The sequence below is a fragment of the Lontra canadensis genome, unplaced genomic scaffold (assembly GCF_010015895.1).
Source record: "Lontra canadensis isolate GAN:19392208 unplaced genomic scaffold, GSC_riverotter_1.0 scaffold59, whole genome shotgun sequence".
Classification (NCBI taxonomy): Eukaryota; Metazoa; Chordata; class Mammalia; order Carnivora; family Mustelidae; genus Lontra; species Lontra canadensis.
The window spans coordinates 11503630-11524332 of NW_022631053.1; the positions used below are offsets into that span (position 1 = coordinate 11503630).

Consider the following 20703-nt stretch of genomic DNA (forward strand, 5'->3'; position numbering starts at 1 on the left):
TCACATTTGTGGTTCTAACTGTAAAGCAAAAATTCTGCTATATTGAAAGAAATTTGTGCCTTCTGCTTTCTCTTCAGACATGTCATCACCTTTGTGAGGTTTTTTTCAAAGCTTCTCTTTATAATGTTTTTGCTGTTGTGAGTACAACTATAAATGATGCCTTTGTGGTTTTAGACATCTCTCTGTTTCTGGGGACAGAATTAATCAATTTTACACTGAAGCCTATATTTTGCTCTTGTTTTGTAGAAACTTACTTGGTTTGCCAATAATTTTGGAAGTTGTTCAGCAGCTTTAGATGCTTAATGCCACTATTTGACAAAGGAGTATATTGTGGCCAGTAGAGGTAAAAGATTGCTGGTTTGTTAAAAACAGTTTTTAGGTGTACTTTTCATTCACGTTTCTCTTTCCAGGTACTTGGGCATCCACAACAACACTTACAGATTGACTTACCCCAGTCACTCTAATTGACATTCTATATATCTGCTGAAGTCTTGTTCAGTGTTTATATCATTATTCTGAATTTTAGCACTTCTGGAATTATTTTCATCCCTACTTCTATGAGCTAAAACAATTTTTACGAGTTTGGATTGTTACAAAATAACAGGATTTCAGTGAAAAATCATTGATCTTACCTTTTAAATATATCATTATAACAGGTTGTCTCTATTTGACTGATTGATTGATAGGCCTGCTAGTGGTACACAGACTGTGCTTTGGGAATGTTGTGCCAAGCTGTTCTAGAAGCACAAGAAGTAGCAGGTCTGGGTGGTAAAAGTAAAGGAGAGGTAAAATGAAAGAAGCAGTACTGCTCTCTGGTGATGACTTTGAAAATCAATGTCTTCCCACACTGGACCAGGAAGCAGAGGAAAGGCAGTAGGGTGAAGGAATAAGGAGAAACAACACACAGTAAACTGTGTGACAGGTATAATTGACAGCATGTAAACTACAAAGGAGTGAAGAAATACCGACTATAACAACTGTATGAGGACAGTAAGTGAAGGACAAACCCAATAACTTCAAGCAAAGGACAGTGCCACACTGCAGGTGCTATAATCTGATGATTGATTTATTGTAGTCAGATGGTGAGCTAAGTCAGTACCATAACTTCTATTTGATACATAAAGATTCCGTGGTATATCAAAGAAACCATCCTCTGAGATAGATACTAGATTTTCTGTAACAAAGAATGGCATCTCACTTCTTGGAATGTTAGTAGGTGTCAGTATGTGTATTAGTTACCCGTTGTCACATAACAAATTACCTTAAAACTTAGCTGCTTAAAACAACAAGCATTAATTACCTCACATTTCTGCCAGTTAGGAATCTGAGTGCAACTCAGGTGGGTGCTCTGATTTCAGGGTCTCTGACGGACCTCAGTCATCTCAAGGCATCAGTGGGGGGAGGAATTTCTTCCAGTCTTACTCACGTGGCTGGTGACAGGCCTCAGTTCCTCAATGGCTGTTGGACAAGTGGGCCTCAGTTCCTCACTGCTCTGTTGACCAAAGGCTTTCCCCTATTCTTTGTTAAGCGAGCTGCTCTGTAGGGAGTTCACAACAAGGCAAGAGAGTGTGGGCAAGATGGTAGCTTGAGTCTTTTAGTAACCTAATTTTAGAAGTAGCATCAGTTAATTTTGCTGTATTTTGTTTGTTAGAAGTATTTTACTAGGTCTAGCCCACTCACAGGGAGGGGATTAGACAAGAGCATGAATACTAGGAGGCAGGGGTTATTGGGGACCAACTCAGAAGACTACTTGACACAGTAATTTTCATGAGTGAGTAAATGAATGAAAGAAAGGAGAGAAACTTCGGAAAAATAGCTTGTGCTAATAAGTCCTTCATAAATAAAGGTTGCAAGAATGGAAAGTAAACCATAAAAGAGAAAATCTCCAGATAAAACTTATTTTAGCTAAAAATAGACATATTTTGATCAGTAGGTACACTATCCATATCACATCATATAGACATGTAAACTCATCCATATCAGAAATGAAAGGGTTGGAGAACATGAGTGCTGTTCTCTGCAGACTCTAAATCAAATAACATCTTTTAATACTGCCAGTCTCTATATTTAGAAAAAGTAGAGTCTCCAAATTTGATGTTTTTTAGTCACTGGTTCTCAGCTTTCCCTGCATGTTGGAATCACCTTGGAAACTTGGGGGGAGGGCTGGTGGGATGCCAAAAAGGATACCTGGGCTCTAACCCAGCCTAAATAAATCAAAGCCCCTAAAGGTGGGGCCTGGACAGGGTATATTGCTTTAAAAGCTTGTGAGGAGGAGCGCCTGGGTGGCTCAGTGGGTTAAAACCTCTGCCTTCAGCTCCGGTCATGATCTCAGGGTCCTGGGATCGAGCCCCGCATCAGGCTCTCTGCTCTGCGGGGAGCCTGCTTCCCCCCCTCTCTCTGCCTGCCTCTCTGCCTACTTGTGATCTCTGTCTGTTGAATAAATAAATACAATCTAAAAGAAAATTTTTTAAAAAATAAAAATATAAAAGCCTCTGAGGAGATTGCAGTGTGTGGTCGGGGTTAGGAAGGAACCCTGCTGATTTTTTTAAAATTTAATTGAAATATAATTGACATTAGTTTCAGGTGTATAACATAGTGACTCAACAATTATATACATTAGGAAAGACTTGCCACCATAAGTATAGTTACCATCTGTCACCACACAAAGTTAATTACAATATTATTGACACTATTGTCTATGCTGTACTTTTCATCCCTGTGACTTATTTTATAACTGATAATTTAAGTGGTTCTTAGTGGAAGGATTCAACTATCTACCCTTTCTCTGGTTTCATACAAATTGAAAAGGAGGTAATTTTATGAAGAAGCTTTCTTCATTCATCATGTATTTATTCAGTGCCTAGTATATGCATAGCACTTGTGGGGAGTAAAAAAGTAAGTAGTTTAAAAATGGGAGTAAGCTAAAATTTATTATATTGTTATATATGTATGTATTATGATTATCTGACATTCTATATGAGCTGTGGGTTTCAGGGAGGGGAGAGATGAATGTAGACTAAGAGTAGATAAAGAATGCTATTTGGAAAAGATGGGATCTAGGGTGCATTAGGAAAGTAGAAGGTGAAATGCAGTAACTTGCTTCACTTGACAGATCCAGATCCTGGGAGTCCAACTTGGAGAGATCTGACGATTTAACCAGCACTTTGCTCTTATTCTGTAGGCCAATGACTGTACAAAAGGAGCAATGGAGAAGCTTTGAAAAATACCAGGTTTCACTCCTGAAGATGTTTATTTGGTTGGTCTGGTTGGGGCCCAAGTATTGTAATTTTTTATAAGACTCCATGTGATGCTGATGTTTAGCCAGGGCTGAAAAACTGCTATGGGATCACTTAAGGTCCCTGGAAATTTTTGAATGGGAGTGCTTAACATTCACCTGTCCATTAAAAACACATTAGGTATTTTTTCTGCAGGCGCAGGGCAAATGGCAATAAACCAGCTGAAGCAAGAAAATGTCCCTGTTTATGGTGGTGGTAGTGAGCTTATATTCTTTTCTGGTAAGGGAAGACAGGCAATAAAATAAAATAATATATAATGTGGTAAGGGTGCCTGGGTGGCTCAGTGGGTTAAGCCTCTGCCTTCAGCTTAGGTTATGATCTTAGGGTCCTGGGATGGAGGCCGCATTGGGCTCTCTGCTGAGTAGGCAGCCTGCTTCCCTCTCTCTCTGCCTGCATCTCTGCCTACTTGTGATCTCTCTGTCAATAAATAATAAATAAATAAAATAATAAATAATAAAATCTTAAAAAAATATATAATGTGGTAAGTAAAACCAAGTGCTTTGAAGAAGAGAAAGCATAGTCTTAGGGACAGTGTAATGGACAGAGTGGGCAGTGGAGTTGGAGAGGAAAGTGCCATTTTATGTCAGGTTAGGAAAGACTTAACTGTCATTTGAGCAGAGACCTGGAAGAAGTGAGAGAGCGAGTAGATAGAGGGGATAGCAGGGAGGAAATCCCCAGGCAGGAGTAGAAGGCCAGTGAGGTTGGGTATTATGGACTAAATTGTGCCCTATCCCCTTATATTTGTTGAATTACATTGAATCCCCAGTGTGACTGTACTTGGAGATAGGGCTTTTAGGAGATAATTCAGGTTAAATGAGGTTATAAGATTGGTGAAAGGTATAGAATTGGTGGCCTTGTAAGAAGAGGAAAAGAGCGATCTCTCTCTCTCTTTCTCTACCATGTGAGGACATAGTGAGAAAGAGGCTCGCTGCAAGCCAGGAGGAGAGCATTCCCCAGAAGCCATACCCTGCCAGACCTTGATTTTGGACTTTCTAGCCTCCAGAATTATGAGAAAATAAATTTCTGTTGTTTAAGCCACACAGCCTATAGCATTTGTTGTGGCAGCTCAAGCTGACTTAAACACAAGAACAGAGCATTCCAGAGAGGAGAGTATAGAAGATGAGGTGGGAAGAGAGACTAAATAAATCATGTAGGGTTGCCAACTAGAACAAGAATTCTGGATTTTATTTTCAATTACCATATATTCTGGTTGCCAGAGTGTAACAAGGGGTTTGGGTGGGGAGGAGGAACCCAATGAATGATTTTAAGCAGAAGAGTGATGTAATTTGATTTACATCTGCAAGGATCACCTGGCTGCTTTATGGGAGAAGAGTCGATAGCAAAGCAGTTGAGGAATCAGGCAGGATGTTACAAGGGTGGCCTCAGTGAGGTTGGTGAGAAATCCAATTCTCGACATATTTTGAAGGTAGAGTGGAAAGTAGTTGCTGGTAAATTAGATGTGTGCGAGAGGGAATGTGGAGAATGAATACTGCTTCCATGTGTTTGGTCTGAGCAGATGGAAAGGTGGAGTGTATTTACTCAGGAAGACATCAGAGACTGGAAGAGTGGGGAAAGGGTGGAATCAGAGAAGTATTGTTGAACAAGCTGTCATTTTCAGTTGCTACTAGACCTTGATGTGAAGATGTAAATAGTTATGTAAAATCTCGAGTGTAGGGGAGATATTGGGGTTGATGATAAAAATTTTGGAATATTACTGTATAGATCAGTTATTCTCAACCTTGGATGCGTTGATTTATTTTGGGAGTGAGACTCAGGCATTTTTTAATTTGATTAGTGGTTAGGTTAAACATTTTGTAGAACAGCTTTTATTGAGGTATCACTGATGTACAGTATACTGTATACAATTAAAAGTGTACTATTTGGTAAGTTTTGACATATGAATACACCTGTGAAACAATCACCACAATTAAGGTAGTGAACATATCCATCATCACCAGAAATTTCTTTGTTACCCCTTCTCAGTTCTTCTCTCCCATGCCTCTCTCTGATCCTCAGTTGCTAGGCAACTACTGATCTGCTTTCTGTATAGATTAGTTTGCATTTTCTAGAATTTTATAAATGGAATCATACAGTTTATAGTCTTCTATGGTTTCTTCAAACATAATTGTTTTAATATTCGTCTGTGTTATTGCATGTATCAGTAATTCATTCCTTTTTGTTGCTGAGCAGTATTCCATTATATGAGCATAGCATGATTTCTTTCCTCATCTGTTGGTGGACATTTATTTTTAGTTTTTGGCCATTACAGATAAAGCTGCTATAAACATTTGTGTAGAAGTCTTTTTATGGATTTGTATTTTCTTCTCTGAGTAAATATCTTGGAGTGGAATGTATCACATTTTTTCTCATGTTTCAAAAGGGGTTTTGTCTGTGCGTGTGTGTGTGTGTGTGTGTGTGTGTATCTTTAAGGAAAATTCTTATGCCCAGAAAAGATTATTCAGGGACTACTTCCATTATTAAATTAATGTTCAATTTTGTGGTTTCATTTTTAAAAATCTATTTTTTTCTTAAATGTTCATTTTTACAAATCTTATTTTATTTAAAAAATTTAACAGAATTTAACGTTTTCCCCCTAAGCATAGTTATTTCTATTTTAATTATTTTTATTTTTTTTCAAGATTTCTTTATTTACTTTAGAGAGAGAGTGCATGTACGCAAAGGTAGGAAGGGTCAGAGGGTGAGAGAGAATCTCAAGCAGACTCTCTGCTGAGTGTGGAGCCTGATGTGGAGCTTGGTCTTATGCCCCTGAGATCATGACCTGAGCTGAAATCAAGAGTTGAACGCTTAACTGACCGAGCCACCCAGGTATCCTATATTTTTAAAAAGTATTGGTGGTTAAGTCTAATGTGGAGCCTGGACTGAGAACTGTTGTACAGATGGTATTTAAAGCAAGGACTGAATGAGGTCATCTTGAAAAACATTTCTCAAGTTTTATGTGCATAAAAAATACCTGTAGTTCTTAGGCTAGGTCTGAGAATCTGCATTTGTGCTAGTCTCCTAGGTGCTGATGCCTCGGTTTGGTTAGTGGACCACCTTTGTTTAGCACTGTCCTAGAGGGTTAGTGCAGATAAAGAAATATGTGAAGACTGAGGCCTGATGCACTCTGAAGTTTAGAAATTGTGAAAGAAGGAAAAGAACCAATAACTGAGACAGGGAAAGAGTAGCTGGTGAGGGACGAGAAAAATTGTGTGGTATTCTAGAGGCTTGTGAAGAAGGTTCTGCCCAAAGTGAAGGAGTGGTAAGCTCAGTTAAATGCTGTTTGAAAAGACTGCGTAAGATGAGAGCTATAGTTGACCAGTGCATATGGGAAAGTGATTGTTGGTGACCTTGAAAGTGAGTGTTAGTAGAATGGTTGGGACCAGAGCCTGATAGAGATGAACCTGTGAAAGAATGGAGGAAAGAGGTGTGGAAAGTAAATATATATAAATCATTTGATGCTTATAGTAGAAAAGAGAACAGAGAAGTGGGGCAGTGGCTAGAAAGTGATGTGGACTTAGGGAAGAGTTTTTTCTTTTCCTTTTTTAAGGTAAGAGCTGTTGTTATCTGTATGTTGACAGGAATTACCTATTTACAGAAGAAGTATCTTGAAGCAGGAGAGAAAGGAGGTCAGTAACAGGAGTAGTGTCCTGGAGAAGCGCAAGTAGAGACATGGCCATAATTGGGAATGGATAGGGAAGTTAGAGGATATGGGCATAGATGAAAGCTTGTGGAAATTTTCATCAAATATCTTCTGTTTTCTCTGTGAAATAAGAATCACCCTATGATAAAACAGCACACAGTAAAAGTAAGTTAGTGTTCTATCCCCAGTGCTTGGAATGGTGATTTGAACACTGTTTAATAAATGTTTGTTAAATAAATGAATGGAAGAAAGAGTAATCTTGGATTGGAGGGAAGAAGACAAGAAGTCAGTTAAGTAGATAATGTAGAAGGCTGCTGTTGGGTTGTGCGAGAGTGGTAAACATGGGAATAATGAGGCGGAATCATTCTAATAATGTGAAAGAAATAAATTGAAAGGACTTGATATTTGTTTGGCTAAGGGGAAGGGAAAGTTGAGGAGGACCTGTTTGTAGCTCTGGAGATTGTCCTTAGTCATTCAAATTAAGTGAGCTGTGATGTCCTTTAATGATTTGAGGAGTTTGTCAGCGATTTAATTGCTGAACACTCTAACCTAGTTTTTCTAAAGCTGATGTGTAGTCATCTATTTTGTCTGTGCTTACCAAGGACTCTCTTAGTAGCTGCCAAAGAAGCAAGTTTCCCCTGCTTCCACTTCCCAGGAGTTTAGGGAAAAATGGGTTCTAGGCTTTTGCAGAAGTGTTTGATGTTGAAAATTAGACCTCAGAGTAAAAAGTCTTCAGAAAACTCAGATTCTTGAAATGATGCTATAAGCACACTTAGGCAAGTGACAAGAAGAAAGAGTATGTTGAACCTGAGCATAAATTTAGTTGGTATATTGTGAATCCTTGGACCAGTGGTTTTTGTTTTTGTTTTTGTTTTAAAGATTTTTATTTATTTATTTGACAGACATCACAAGTAGACAGAGAGAGGGAGGGAAGCAGGCTCCCCGCTGAGCAGAGAGCCCAATGCGGGACTTGATTCCAGGACTCTGGGATCATGACTTGAGCGGAAGGCAGAGGCTTTAACCCACTGAGCCACCCAGGCGCCCTTGGACCAGTGGTTTTAAATTGTATTTCTCACAGCCACACCTCAGGGATAACTGAAGTTCAAGGATGAGCACTGAGCAAATGGGGGTTCAGGAGTCTCCACATCAACTTCATATAGAAGTTAGGTTTTTTTTAGTTTAATATATTGAGATTCCTTGTAAAATTTTGTTAACATAATGATTCTGCTGCAAAAACAATAACAATTTGAATATCAATACTAAAAGTACTCTTTGAATTTTGATGATAAGTCAAATAGTTCCATGATTAGCAGAGTAGATTATTTATTGAAGGTAGAGAAAACTACTTTATAAGAACTCTTTTATCTTTCTATTTAGCAATACATTTTTTAGAGGGGCACCTAGTGGCTCAGTGGGTTAAGCATCTGCCTTTGGCTCAGGTCATGATCCCAGCATCCTGGGATAGAGCCCTATATTGGGCTCCCTGCTCAGCAGGGAGCCTGCTTCTCCCACTCCAGCTCCTCCATGCTTGTGTTCCCTCTCTTGCTATTTCTATCATAAATAGAATCTTTAAAAAATAAGATAAAATAAATTTTTATAAAAAGCAGACATGCACATTAAACCCTTTATTACATTTTCATGAAAAAGAAGTGAATGCCTCAGAAGAAGATGACATCAGCAATTTTTTCAAGAAAATGAATTCTTTTTTTTTTTTTTTAAAGACTTTATTTATTTATTTGACAGAGAGAGATCACAAGTAGGCAGAGAGACAGACGGGGGAGGGGGGAGAAGCAGGCTCCCCACTGAGCAGAGAGCCCGATGCGGGACTCGATCCCAGGACCCTGGGATCATGACCTGAGCCGAAGGCAGAGGCTTAAACCACTGAGCCACCCAGGCACCCAAGAAAATGAATTCTTGAAAGTTGGCACGTAGTCAAATCAATTACGCAGTTGTTTGATAGTTGTATTTATGCATTGTATCTAACTGGTATTGTTAATGATCATTAATAAGGAGGTGTTTATTGAGCATCTGTACACGTAAGATCTATGCTAGGCACTGGGCATACAAAAATAAGTGAGATACGGATCTCTTCTCATGTAGGGGTTAGAGTACAGTTGGTGGGGAGATAGAACACAGCCATGTAAGGATCAACAGCATTACAGAGTGATGTGGAAGACCATGTTTTTCCAGAGGTGCTGCAGTGGCTCCATAAATGTTTGGTGCACATTGCTTTTAAAAATATTTTAATCATTAAAATCCAAAGGAACATGTTCTATAAATGTGTTCTATGCATCAAACAGAACGTGCGCAAAAGGAAGACCACTAAAGGTAATTTATCTGCAGATTAGATTAGTTTATTCTTTTTTTCTTTTTTAAATTTCAAAATAAAGTAGCAAATCCTTTATTTGTATTTCTTGAACACTGTGAATAAAGACAGCCCTAGCAACATTTTTTTAGTCCCCATTTTCCCTCCTTTACCTCTGTCCTCACATAATCATTTTGCTTCCAAGCTGCAGTTCTCAAAACCTCTCTCATCTGGTCTTATTTCCTTCTTATTCTTTATCACAAAATCTCAAAAACCGATTCATTTAAAAATAAAAAATCTACCTCAGAGAGTCATTGAACACTGCCCAATGCTCCCCAGACTAAAGGACCTAGAAATCCAGGGAGTTCACACTGAGTAATTTACATCCCTTCTTGCTTGTTAACCCTTGGTAGGCATCGTGGTGCTAGAGCTCTCTGATGTGTCTTCAAATGATAATTTCCTAGATGAGTTTTTTGCAAATTCAAGAAACATTACATGAACCTTATATTTTTAAGGACAGAAAGGAAATGTGGTTTCTCACACTAGGAGTCATTCAGCAGAAAGGATTTTATCATGCAATATTTTGCAACAATAAACCTGAACCATCTTGTTTTGCCATAAGATGATGTGATGGTAGGATGCCTGGGTGGCTCAGTCGGTTAAGTGGCTGCTTTTGGCTAGGTCATGATCCTATGGTCCTGAGATCAAGTCCCACATCGGGTTCCCTGCTCAGCAGAGAGCCTGCTTCTCCCTCTTCCTCTGCCTGCTGCTCTGCCTACTTGTGCTCTGTCAAATAAATGAATAAAGTCTTTTTAAAAAAGAAAAAAAAAGATGTGATGGTGTTCTTTCATCTTTTATGACATTTGGCGTCAAAATTTATGTGCTATGATTTGTAAATAGACCATGCAGAAGGATAGGTACATATACCTAGTCTAAAAATGAAAATGGTGGGGCACCTAGGTGGCTCAGTTGGTTAAGCGACTGCCTTGGGCTCAGGTCATGATCCTGGAGTCCCAGGATCGAGTCCCACATTGGGTTCCCTGCTTAGAGGGGAGTCTGCTTCTCCCTCTGACCCTCCCCCATCTCATTCTGTCTCTCAAATAAATAAATCTTTAAGAAAATAAAAAAACAAAAATGAAAATGGTGGGCACCTGGGTGGCTCAGTGGGTTAAAGCCTCTGCCTTCAGCTCAGGTCATGATCTCAGGGTCCTGGGATCGAGGCTGCATCGGGCTCTCTGCTCAGCGGGGAGCCTGCTTCCTCCTGTCTCTCTGCCTGCCTCTCTGCCTACTTGTGATCTCTCTCTGTGTCAAATAAGTAAATAAACAAAATCTTTTTAAAAAAAATGAAAATGGTAATTTTGGAGGGAAGAAAATGGTTGTCCTCGCTTCAAAAAAAAAAACTATGAACCATCAAGGTTTTTGAAGTAAAATGTTTTGATAATGCTGGTGCAAGAAGTGGAAATGAAGAGAAGTCAAAATCTACTAGAGGTGTGTTTGAAATCATAAAATCAGTATTTCCAGGTAGGTGTGTTCCTAAGAATAGGCCTTATAGCTGATGAGGAGTAAGTCAAAAAGCTTTGTCTATTTCAGGTCTATATACCTTCAAAACCACATTATTACAGGATAAAAGTTTGGGCTAAGTATGTTTTAAATGCTTAGTAAAAATTTTAATGTTGGTTGAATTTTATTACTTTATTTCTTCTGTAAATTATCATAAAATGACTTAAAGTATTTTTTTTTTTAAGATTTTATTTATTTACCAGGCAGAGATCACAGGTAGGCAGAGAGGCAGGTGGAGAAGGAGGGGGAAAAGCAGGCTCCCTGCTGAGCAGAGAGCCCTGATCCCTGGACCCTGAGACCATGACCGGAGCCTAAGGCAGAGGCTTTAAACCCACTGAGCCACCCAGGTGTCCCAATGACTTAAAAGTATTTTTTAAAAGGGCTTGTGGTGATGGCTCTTTTTCCTGGTGTACTGCCAGTTTCAACATGAACTAGAAGTTCTTTCCACGTTGTCTATAATAAATTCTCATTCTTTTTTCCTCTATTACAGTATACTGTAATAAAAGTATACTTTTTTTCTTCTTAATGCTTTTGACAAAGCTCACTTTCTTTCTTCTTTTTTTTTTTTTTTTTTTTTAATTTCTGCATGGTTTTTATCTCATTTGCTAAGTAAATTCTGTGAGGGCACAGATTATGTTTGTTTTACCTGTAGTGAATCTCCAGCATATTACCTATATCTGACTTGTGTAAGTGTGCAATAAATTTGTTAAACAAAACAAGGTTGCCACTTATAAAATCTACCTTGGTTAGATTTTTCCGTTTTTGTTAGCAGTGTATTAAAAGACTCATAACAAGTTTAGGTTTAGTTCAGTTATTTTTACTCACTGAGATTTATTGTATTGCTTCACTTTATATTTTAGTGTTATGAAAATGACTATTTCTTTCTGAGCTATGAATGATACTGCCTCTTTTAGAAAGAAACTAGTAAATACTTTATACCTCACTTGTTTTGCTTGTCCCAACTCGACAAAGCTAAATTGTGATGAGGTTGATCAAGCTTGAGACATTTTTCTTAAAATATTTAGCATATAGAATTTTTGATGTGGGGTGATAGAAGGCAGACAGGTAGTTAGAAATGGCATATACCAAGTCAACATGTACCACCAGTCTTCTACCTGCATGGAAAGTTAATAAGCAGCTCCTAAAAATACTTTGTCTGATGAATAGTAGGTAGCCATTACATTATTGTTAAATTTGCACTTTTTTCTTACATTACAGTAAATCAATAGACCTGCAAAATTTTACACAATGTATTTGGGCTGTTTATGAAGGATATACCGAGGCATATGAAGATTCCCTCAATTTCTGAATATCATATTTTACAAGTAACAGCTTAGTCATGATATATGTAAATAGGAAGAGGACAAGAGAATCTAGTTGGGATATGGTAATTAACTAACTAGATGACCTTTTGTCCTCCATATTGCAGAACCTCTGGCATTATAGGTGTATTGTGAAAACTATGAATGATAAATCACTGGACATAAGAGGCACTTCTTAAAAATGACATCCTGCCCTTCATGAGTTAACAATCTCCCACCTCTAAAATTTCCCACTATTTTCCAGATTTTTCTCTTTAAGGAGAAGAAGGATCATAGTTTAAATCTTAAGATCCCTAGAGATATGAAGGCTTTCTTTTCGGTAGGGCATGGTACTGAGTCACTTTATGATATGTTATAAAGGTAAGCTGTGTTCTCCCACTTTCAGTGAAGCATCTTTAAAGTGCATTCAGCCTCTAGAGAGCAGCAGAGAGCTTCATTTCAGTAATTAGTCTACACACACACACACACACACACACACACGTGTATTTATATTTTGTGCTTCTTTTTTTCCCATAGTTGAATTAGATCAAATAATCATAGAGCAATGGAACACAATTGTTATCTTTTTTTTTTTTTTTTTCAAGATTTTACTTATCTGACAGCACGCACAAGCAGAGGGAGCAGCAGGCAAAGGGAGATGGAGAAGCAGGCTCCCGCCAAGGAGGGAGCCTGATGCGGGACTCAATCCCAGGACCCTGGGATCATGACCTGAGCCGAAGGCAGACACTTAACCGAATGAGCCATCCAGGCACCCCACAATCATAATCTTTAAGTGAAAATCAACCATCATTAAAAAGAGAATAAGGGAATGGAACATTACATGTTTAGGAAAGTCTAGGATAAAAAGATATCACTACTCAAGAACAGAAGTAAATATTTTTAAGGGAAAAGAGAACCACTACAGAAGATGTGTTAGTGATTGAAAAATAACAAAATCAATAACTACACTAGGTACACTAGTAACGCACAGTTGCTTATTAGACCACTTGTCTCATATTTATACTTGCTCAAAGGAAAGCTTTGCTTATATTTTATTAAATCTATAAATGCAACATAATTAACATCAAGTTTGTCAGTCCTTCTGATTTAGAGTAGACCTGTTCTTGGCTTTCCTATAACTGCCTTAGTCCATTTGAGCTGCTGTAACAAAAATATCATAAATGGTGTGGCTTATGAACAGCAAACATTTATTTCTCACAGTTTTGGAGGCTGCAAGTCTGAGATCATGGCACCAGCAGGTTAGCTGTCTGATAAGGACCCACTTCCACATTGCCAGCTATTTTTTCACATGGCAGAAGGTCAAGGGATCTCTCTGGAGCACTATCCATGAGGGCTGTACCCACATGAACTAATCACCTGTCAAAGGCCCCACCTCCTAATACTATCACTTTGGAGGGGTAGGATTTCAACAAATATATTTTGGAGGGAACACAAACATTCAGTTCACAGCACTGTCCTAAATTCCCCCATTTCTTTCAGTTTTATTCCCATTTGGGGGAGAGTTCTTTATCCCTCTTATTGAGGTAAACATCTGATCATATTTTCCTTCTGAAATGTCCTCACATTCAGTGCTTCAGTGCCATTCTCCTGATGATTATAGACCCCTATTACTATTACTTCATTCCCAGTTTGATTTGGTAGTCTTCTAGCTTGTCTTCAGAGACCAGCCTCTCACTTGACCAGTTTAACTAATTGTTCATTCTGTGTTGGTTTTGACTTGGATGGTGTGTGTTTATTGAATAGTTTGTTCTTACCACTGACAGAATAACATTTAGAAGAATTTTAGATTCATAACTCATTTAAAAATAAATTATATATTTTACTCAACCTCATAGTTTTATGAAGCAAATCATGCTCTACTAGTATTTTCATATTGATGGGCCGTTTAAAAGGGGAAATTATTCTCGGAAGATTCTGGAGAGATAAAGTTTGTTAAATATGAAAAAGACTTGATAACAATTGTAAGAGACCTGAAGTTGGGAAATTAGGATGTCCCTTTCTCACATAAAAGTGGGAGTGGGATGTTGAGGAACAGTGTCACATAATAGATGGGTACCCACTTGGAGACAAGTCCTTGAGGGGTAAGGAAGTGATTGATCATGTTATAAAAAATATTCTGTACCTAACTACAGCACAAAGGGTTATATTCCTGAAAATCTTGATCAGAGAACCCATGATTGAGATAGTCTGATCTTACAGCATTAAGTCATTAATGAACACAGGTCATTGGTGGATAAAGAAATGGATTAATGAATACAGAAAAACCTTGAAAAAATATGCAATTTTACTTGAAGGCAGCACTAAATCAATTATATCTTTAGTAATAATGGCTACTCAATAACTAATATCGATTTATTGGTTGGTAGAAACATCAGGATTTTTACTCTAGGTTCAAAAGCATGTAAATTTATTTTGATATTTGTAATTTTATTTTAATTCAATTTAATAACATTTTTGTTAATTTATTTTGCATTAAATTTTAGGATGGAGGGAGTGACAGTACAAAACATAATAAAGGAAGTTGTCAAACCTTCATTTGTTATGGAAGGAAGACATTCAGAGATCCATATTACCTTGGGAGACCAAATGATGACTACACCTCAGTTGCATTTTATATCTTGGAGTGACTCTCAATTTTAGGTGACTCACTATTCACTAGATAGTAGTTTAAACAACTCTTCTCAACCCTGCCACACCTTTGAGCTTTCTTTTCTCTTTCCATTTCCAACATAATTGAAAGATTTATTAATTCTTGTTGCTCTTACTTTTTACTACTTGTTTACTTCTGTGTAGTGAATGGTTGATCCTGGCCAATAACTAACCTTAGAGACTGCTCCTTAAAATACATCTTTCTTCTTTGTTAAACCCGATTTTATCATTCAACAACAAATACTAAGTAGCTAGTATTTTTTCAGTACTATGCTAAGTGCTAGTTATACAGTGGAGCATAAAGCTAATACCATCTCTTTTCTTTTGGAGTTTTATATCCTTGAAGAGGAAACAGATAATAAAATTAAAATTGTAACTTCTCAAGGTGCCTGGGTGGCTCAGTGGATTAGGCCTCTCCCTTCGGCCCAGATCATGATCTCAGGGTCCTGAGATCAAGCCCTGCATCGGGCTCTCTGCTCAGTGGGAGCCTGCTTCCCCCTCTCTCTCTGCCAGCTGCTCTGCCTACTTGTGATCTCTCTCTCTCTGTGTCAAATAAATAAATAAAATCTTAAAAAAAAAATTGCAACTTCTCCATTACTCCCTATGTTCCTTATTTTTTTCCTGTAGCATTTGTCAACATTTAAGACTCTGTATTCATTTTTTTGTTTGATTCACCCACATAATGTTGGCTCCATGAGGGCAAGGCTCTGTTTTCCTAGAGGAATATTAGTTGGTTAAGAAGTGAAAAAGGGGGGTGCCTGGGTGGCTCACTGGGTTAAGCCTCTGCCTTTGGCTCAGGTCATGATCTCTGGGTCCTGGGATCAAGCCCCACATTGGGAATCTCTCCTCAGCAGGGAGCCTGCTTCTCTCTATCTCTCTCTCTGCCTGCCTCTCTGTCTACTTGTGATCTCTCTCTGTCGAATAAATAAATAAAATCTTAAAAAAAAAAAAAAAAGTGAAAAAGGTGGGGACGCCTGGGTGGCTCAGTCCTTAAGCATCTACTTCCGCTCAGGTCATGATCCCAGAGTCCTGGCAGGAAGCCTGCTTCTCCATCTCCCACTCCCCAGCTTGTGTTCCCTCTCCCGTCTCTGTCAAATAAGTAAATAAAATCTAAAAAAAAAAAAAAAAAAAAAAAAGTGAAGGGGCACCTGGGTGGCTCAGTGGGTTGAAGCCTCTGCCTTCGGCTCAGGTCATGATCCCAGCGTCTTGGGATCGAGCCCTGCATCAGGCTCTCTGCTCAGTGGGGAGCCTGCTTCCTCCTCTCTCTCTGCCTGCCTCTCTGCCTACTTGTGATCTCTGTCTCTCAAATAAATAAATAAAATCTTTAAAAAAATAAATAAAGTAGCTTTCCTAACACTTTCTCTGCCACTGTAGGACCTTTCCTCTTCAGGCTGCTGCCAGTAATCTTTGTAAAATTAAATTCTGAATTTCTTCTGTGATCTCCTATCTTTTAAGGGTAAACCAGATTCCTTAGCTTTTCATTACTGAATTTCTTCCCATCCAGTTAGCCTTGCTTTTTTTTTTTTAATTATTTACTTGCCACTCCCTGCTCTCCATCTCAAAATTTATATGGCAGCAATACCAATATTTGCACTTATAGCTTCTTTATGAAGTGGGGGCTAGATCAGAGGCATCAGCTAACTCAGAAACCAGTTAGAAATGCAAACTATTAGGCTCCACCTCAGGGCTTTCTGAATTAGAGACCCTGAGAGTAGGGCGCTAAGCAAGCTAAAAACAGGCCTTCCAGATGATCCTGATATACCTTAAATTTAAGGACCATTGCTTTAATCCATTAAAAATTATTTCCTTACCAAGTTTGGCCATTAATTACTGTGTTTTCAATATCACTTTCATTTGTGTAACTCTTAATCTATATCATTAACCCTGATATCTGTGTCAATCCTACTTCTTAAATTCTGTGGAACATCTTTCTTGGGTATCTGTTCTGTGCTTCAACCTCTATAGGCTCTAAACAAAATGCATTATTCATCTACTGAAACCTGTTTTACATGCTGTGTTTCCTATTTACTCCTTCAAAAAATTCCTCCTTATAGTTTTGAATGATAGTGCAGCATTTTCTCATTGGTTTCTATTTTGTCTTGTTCTAGAGGAACAACAACAACAAAACAACAAAAAGATTCTTTAAAAATTCTACTGACCAAAAGAGGGTCAGGACTTTCCACGCAATAGAATTACTATGTTTTGTAGACCATTTGTTAAAATGTATGTTTATCTTACTCTCCCTTAGTCTTTCATTCCTCCCCCTTCTCCTCATCTTCTTTCTGTCTCTCAGTTTCAGAACTTAGAGATTGTTTACTTTGAATCTTGACCTCAGTTGCCCAGATTCTACCATAAAGCTGGAGGGATCTTTGACCCTGGGTCAGTAGAGTCACAACTTGTGTGCCACAACTTGTGGCACCAAAGGGTGAAGCCAAGGAGCATTTCAGATATCTTGGTGCAATTTCTGCAAGAGGTTCCCAATATTTTTTAAAGGAATAAGTGAGTAAGTAGGCAAGTCTCAAAAGAATGGACAGATTGTCAGGGTCAAAAAAGCATGATGAGATTGTGACTAGAGATATAAAAAACTTCAAGGATTTTAGCAATAAAGTGAGGAATTTTGACTCTCAAGTATTAAATGAATAAATGAGAGATTTTAAAGGAAATCAAACCGTCATTATCAAAGATGGTTAGATTCTTTCTTCTATGAGGGAGAAGGGATAAATTTAAACACTATTTCAGTATAAATTTTCAAGTTTAATTTTTAGGACTCATGCTTATTTATATGTGTGCTTCCCTATGAGCACTCAGTTTGATATACTTTTTTAATAATTTTCACATTGATTCATGTATTGGTTATATTCTAATGGTTGACCATATATTTTAGGCTATAACTTTTACTGTTATTATAGTTCTGTTTTTGTGGGATAGGAAAGACAATAATTTGTGTGTGTGTGCATGTGTGTGTGTAAAATCTATTAAATTGCACGTTAAATTATCTCACATGAGGAATTTTTATACTTGAAAATCATGTCATATATCTATTCTTATAATTTGAGCTATTCTCATAAGGAATATATATTCTTAAATTATAATAAACAAAAACCTTTCTTTTTAACATACACACAGGAAACCTCGACCTGTCTCCCAGTTGGTTGCCCAGCAGGTTACTCAGCAGTTTGTGCCCCCTACACAGTCAAAGAAAGAGAAAAAAGATAAAGTAGAAAAAGAAAAAAGTGAAAAGGAAACAACTAGCAAAAAGAACAGTCATAAGAAAACCAGGTAAATTTGTGAAATAATAAATGAACCATTTAATATTCTCTTTTAACATTGATATATTCATATGTAAAGTGGACATAAAGGATTTCATTTCCTTTATTATAAAATATGAAAATGTCTTTCTGAGCTTGAGAGGTCTATTAGAAATTAAACACAAAGGCCACTAGTATAAGCTTAAACGCTTGCCTGCCTGCCTGCCTGCCTGCCTGCCTTCCTTCCTTCCTTCTCTCTTCTCTCTTTGCTTACTAGACTCAAAGACATTTGTGTTGGAGCTGATACTTTTTCGGCCATAAAGCCAGGAGTGACATTCATAATACTGAACAGATATTTGCATGGGCTTTAACCGGTTAAAATCTTCATGGGTATCGGCAGAACAGATAATCATGATGCCCTTCTCAGTGCATATCTCTGGAGTAACAGCCTTGCATATATAACTCAGCCTTAACAGTTATTAACTTACTCTGCGATCTAACTTTGTCATTGCTTTTCTAAAACATTTATTTAGTAAAATTGATAAGCTGTTTGCAAAACGATGATAAAGCTTTAAAAGCACAATTAAGAGACCATTGCTTCCAGAGTATCTATTTGTCATGTTGAAGAAGATTCATCAATGATTGGTTCAATTAATGTTAATGATTTGAAACATTTAATTATATTTTTGTGGCTAGTTCATACATGAATCTAGAGCTTTAGATATAGATGTATTCATTTTGTTATTTTTACCTAGTTTATTCATTATATGTTCAGAAAGTTGGTAGAGAGAAAAGCTAGTTTAAAATTTTATCATCTTTTGTATTTAGGCCAAGATTGAAAAATGTGGATCGGAGTAGTGCTCAGCATTTGGAAGTTACCGTTGGAGATCTGACAGTCATTATTACAGACTTTAAGGAGAAAACGAAGTCCCCGCCTGCATCTAGTGCTGCTTCTGCAGATCAACACAGTCAGAGTGGCTCTAGCTCTGATAACACAGAGAGGGGAATGTCCAGGTCATCTTCACCCAGAGGAGAAGCCTCATCATTGAATGGAGAATCTCATTAAAGTTTATTTTCTCCAATTTCTTAGTCACTTCTGTCATAACATGCAAATACACAGATTATGCCAAGAAGTACCACATTTTCATGACAAACATTCATGCACAATCCATAATTTGCGTTTTACACAAAATAGAAATTTGTTAGAATTTGTTAGACTTCATTGCAATCTATGCCTACCAAACAAACCTTTTCAGACTTGACATTTTGGTCTCCACAGTTCAAGGTGCCATGAAAATGTGGTTGAATTATTCATTATGCAGTGTTATTGGTAAGTCTATTTTCACTTTTAGTTTAGTGAATTCTAACACATAATTCTTGAATTCTCTACTATTGGCATGTAACGAATTTAAATTTTTATAACATAGTGCAAGCTGCCTAAATATGTATCATTTGAGAATTGTGAACGAATAGTTATATGTATACAAGTCAAAGATCAACTTAATCAACTATTGCTGCAACAGGATTTTCTTAATGGTTATCCTCTTAAATACACCTGCTGGTACTTGGTGTGGTTAAATAGGAAAAATTGTTATTAAATAAAGAATTTGTATGAACCGTTGCCAATGTTTTTGACACATTTTACTAAATTATTGTTCCTGATTTATGTTTCTGGTTTTATCTTTGTTTTTGTTTTTGTTTAAAGCATTCATTATTGTAATGTTTACTAGCAGAGTAGTAAACAATAAAACATTGATTATTTAGCTTTATAATTCAGGTTTAGTGCTCTTATCATTGAACACTGGTATTTTCTGTATAATATAAAACTTTAAAGTTCAAATAATTATAAGCATTTGGCAAAAACAGAAAAGAAACCTGACATATTTTAAAGGCTGCAATTTTGGAAAAGCTTTAACTTAATAATAGTTTATCACTGTTGTCTTGCCCCAAACTTTTGCAGGGTCATAGAAGTATGAATCTAATTAATACAGAAATGGAACTGTTTCGCAGAACTGGGAAATAACTAATCTTAAGTCAGTTTAATTGGCCTCTTATTAAACATAAGATTCTTAAGAAAGTCATAGTGCCCTATTTTCAGACACAAATGCCAGTTTATGCATTTATCAATATTCCTGAAATAAAAGTATTTACAGCCCCACTTACTATTATGTAAAATTACCAATAAAATATTTTTATGACTACAGATTTTGCAGTTTTGTTCACAACTAATAATGTGTTTCATGTTGCATTTAAAAATCCAACCTAGAAACCACACAGTACTTTTTAAATTTTTCTAGGGTCTCCTGCTTCTTTTAGCCATTTGTTTAATATATATCCACCTCTAGGAGACTTCTGAAATATAAATTAAAAACATAGCTTAGATACAAAATATCACTTAAAAGCACTATGATTGCATTTGAAGAACAGAAAAAACAAAACTGTAGACCCTGACAGTTGTGGTATTTGGTGGTTTCTTGTGGTAATGTAATTTTCTGTTTAATTGCAGTACTTTTTCCAGGCACAATGGGACTGTCTTTTTTGTAAGATGCTAGTTGTGAAATACAGTTACTTGCATACAGTAAAAGTCTGTGATTAAAACATTTATATACCTCATTCTTTAGTGTTGTTAAATGAGAAATTAAAGTTTGTTTTTATTATATGATGCTTTCAGTGGAACCCCAGT

The 20703-nt window shown here is 37.2% G+C and overlaps 1 protein-coding gene across 4 annotated transcripts in view; it reads left to right on the forward strand.

Annotated features, from left to right (window-relative positions):
• YAF2 (YY1 associated factor 2) overlaps positions 1 to 20633 on the forward strand; it is a 76119-nt gene extending 55486 nt beyond the window's left edge. For all 4 annotated transcript variants that reach the window (XM_032877009.1, XM_032877011.1, XM_032877010.1 and 1 more), the window contains 2 exons: positions 17899 to 18051; positions 18849 to 20633. In XM_032877009.1, the coding sequence (XP_032732900.1) occupies positions 17899 to 18051; positions 18849 to 19086 (391 nt within the window). In that variant the 3' untranslated portion in view covers positions 19087 to 20633. The remainder of the gene's footprint in view (positions 1 to 17898; positions 18052 to 18848) is intronic.
• Positions 20634 to 20703: the final 70 nt, after the last annotated feature.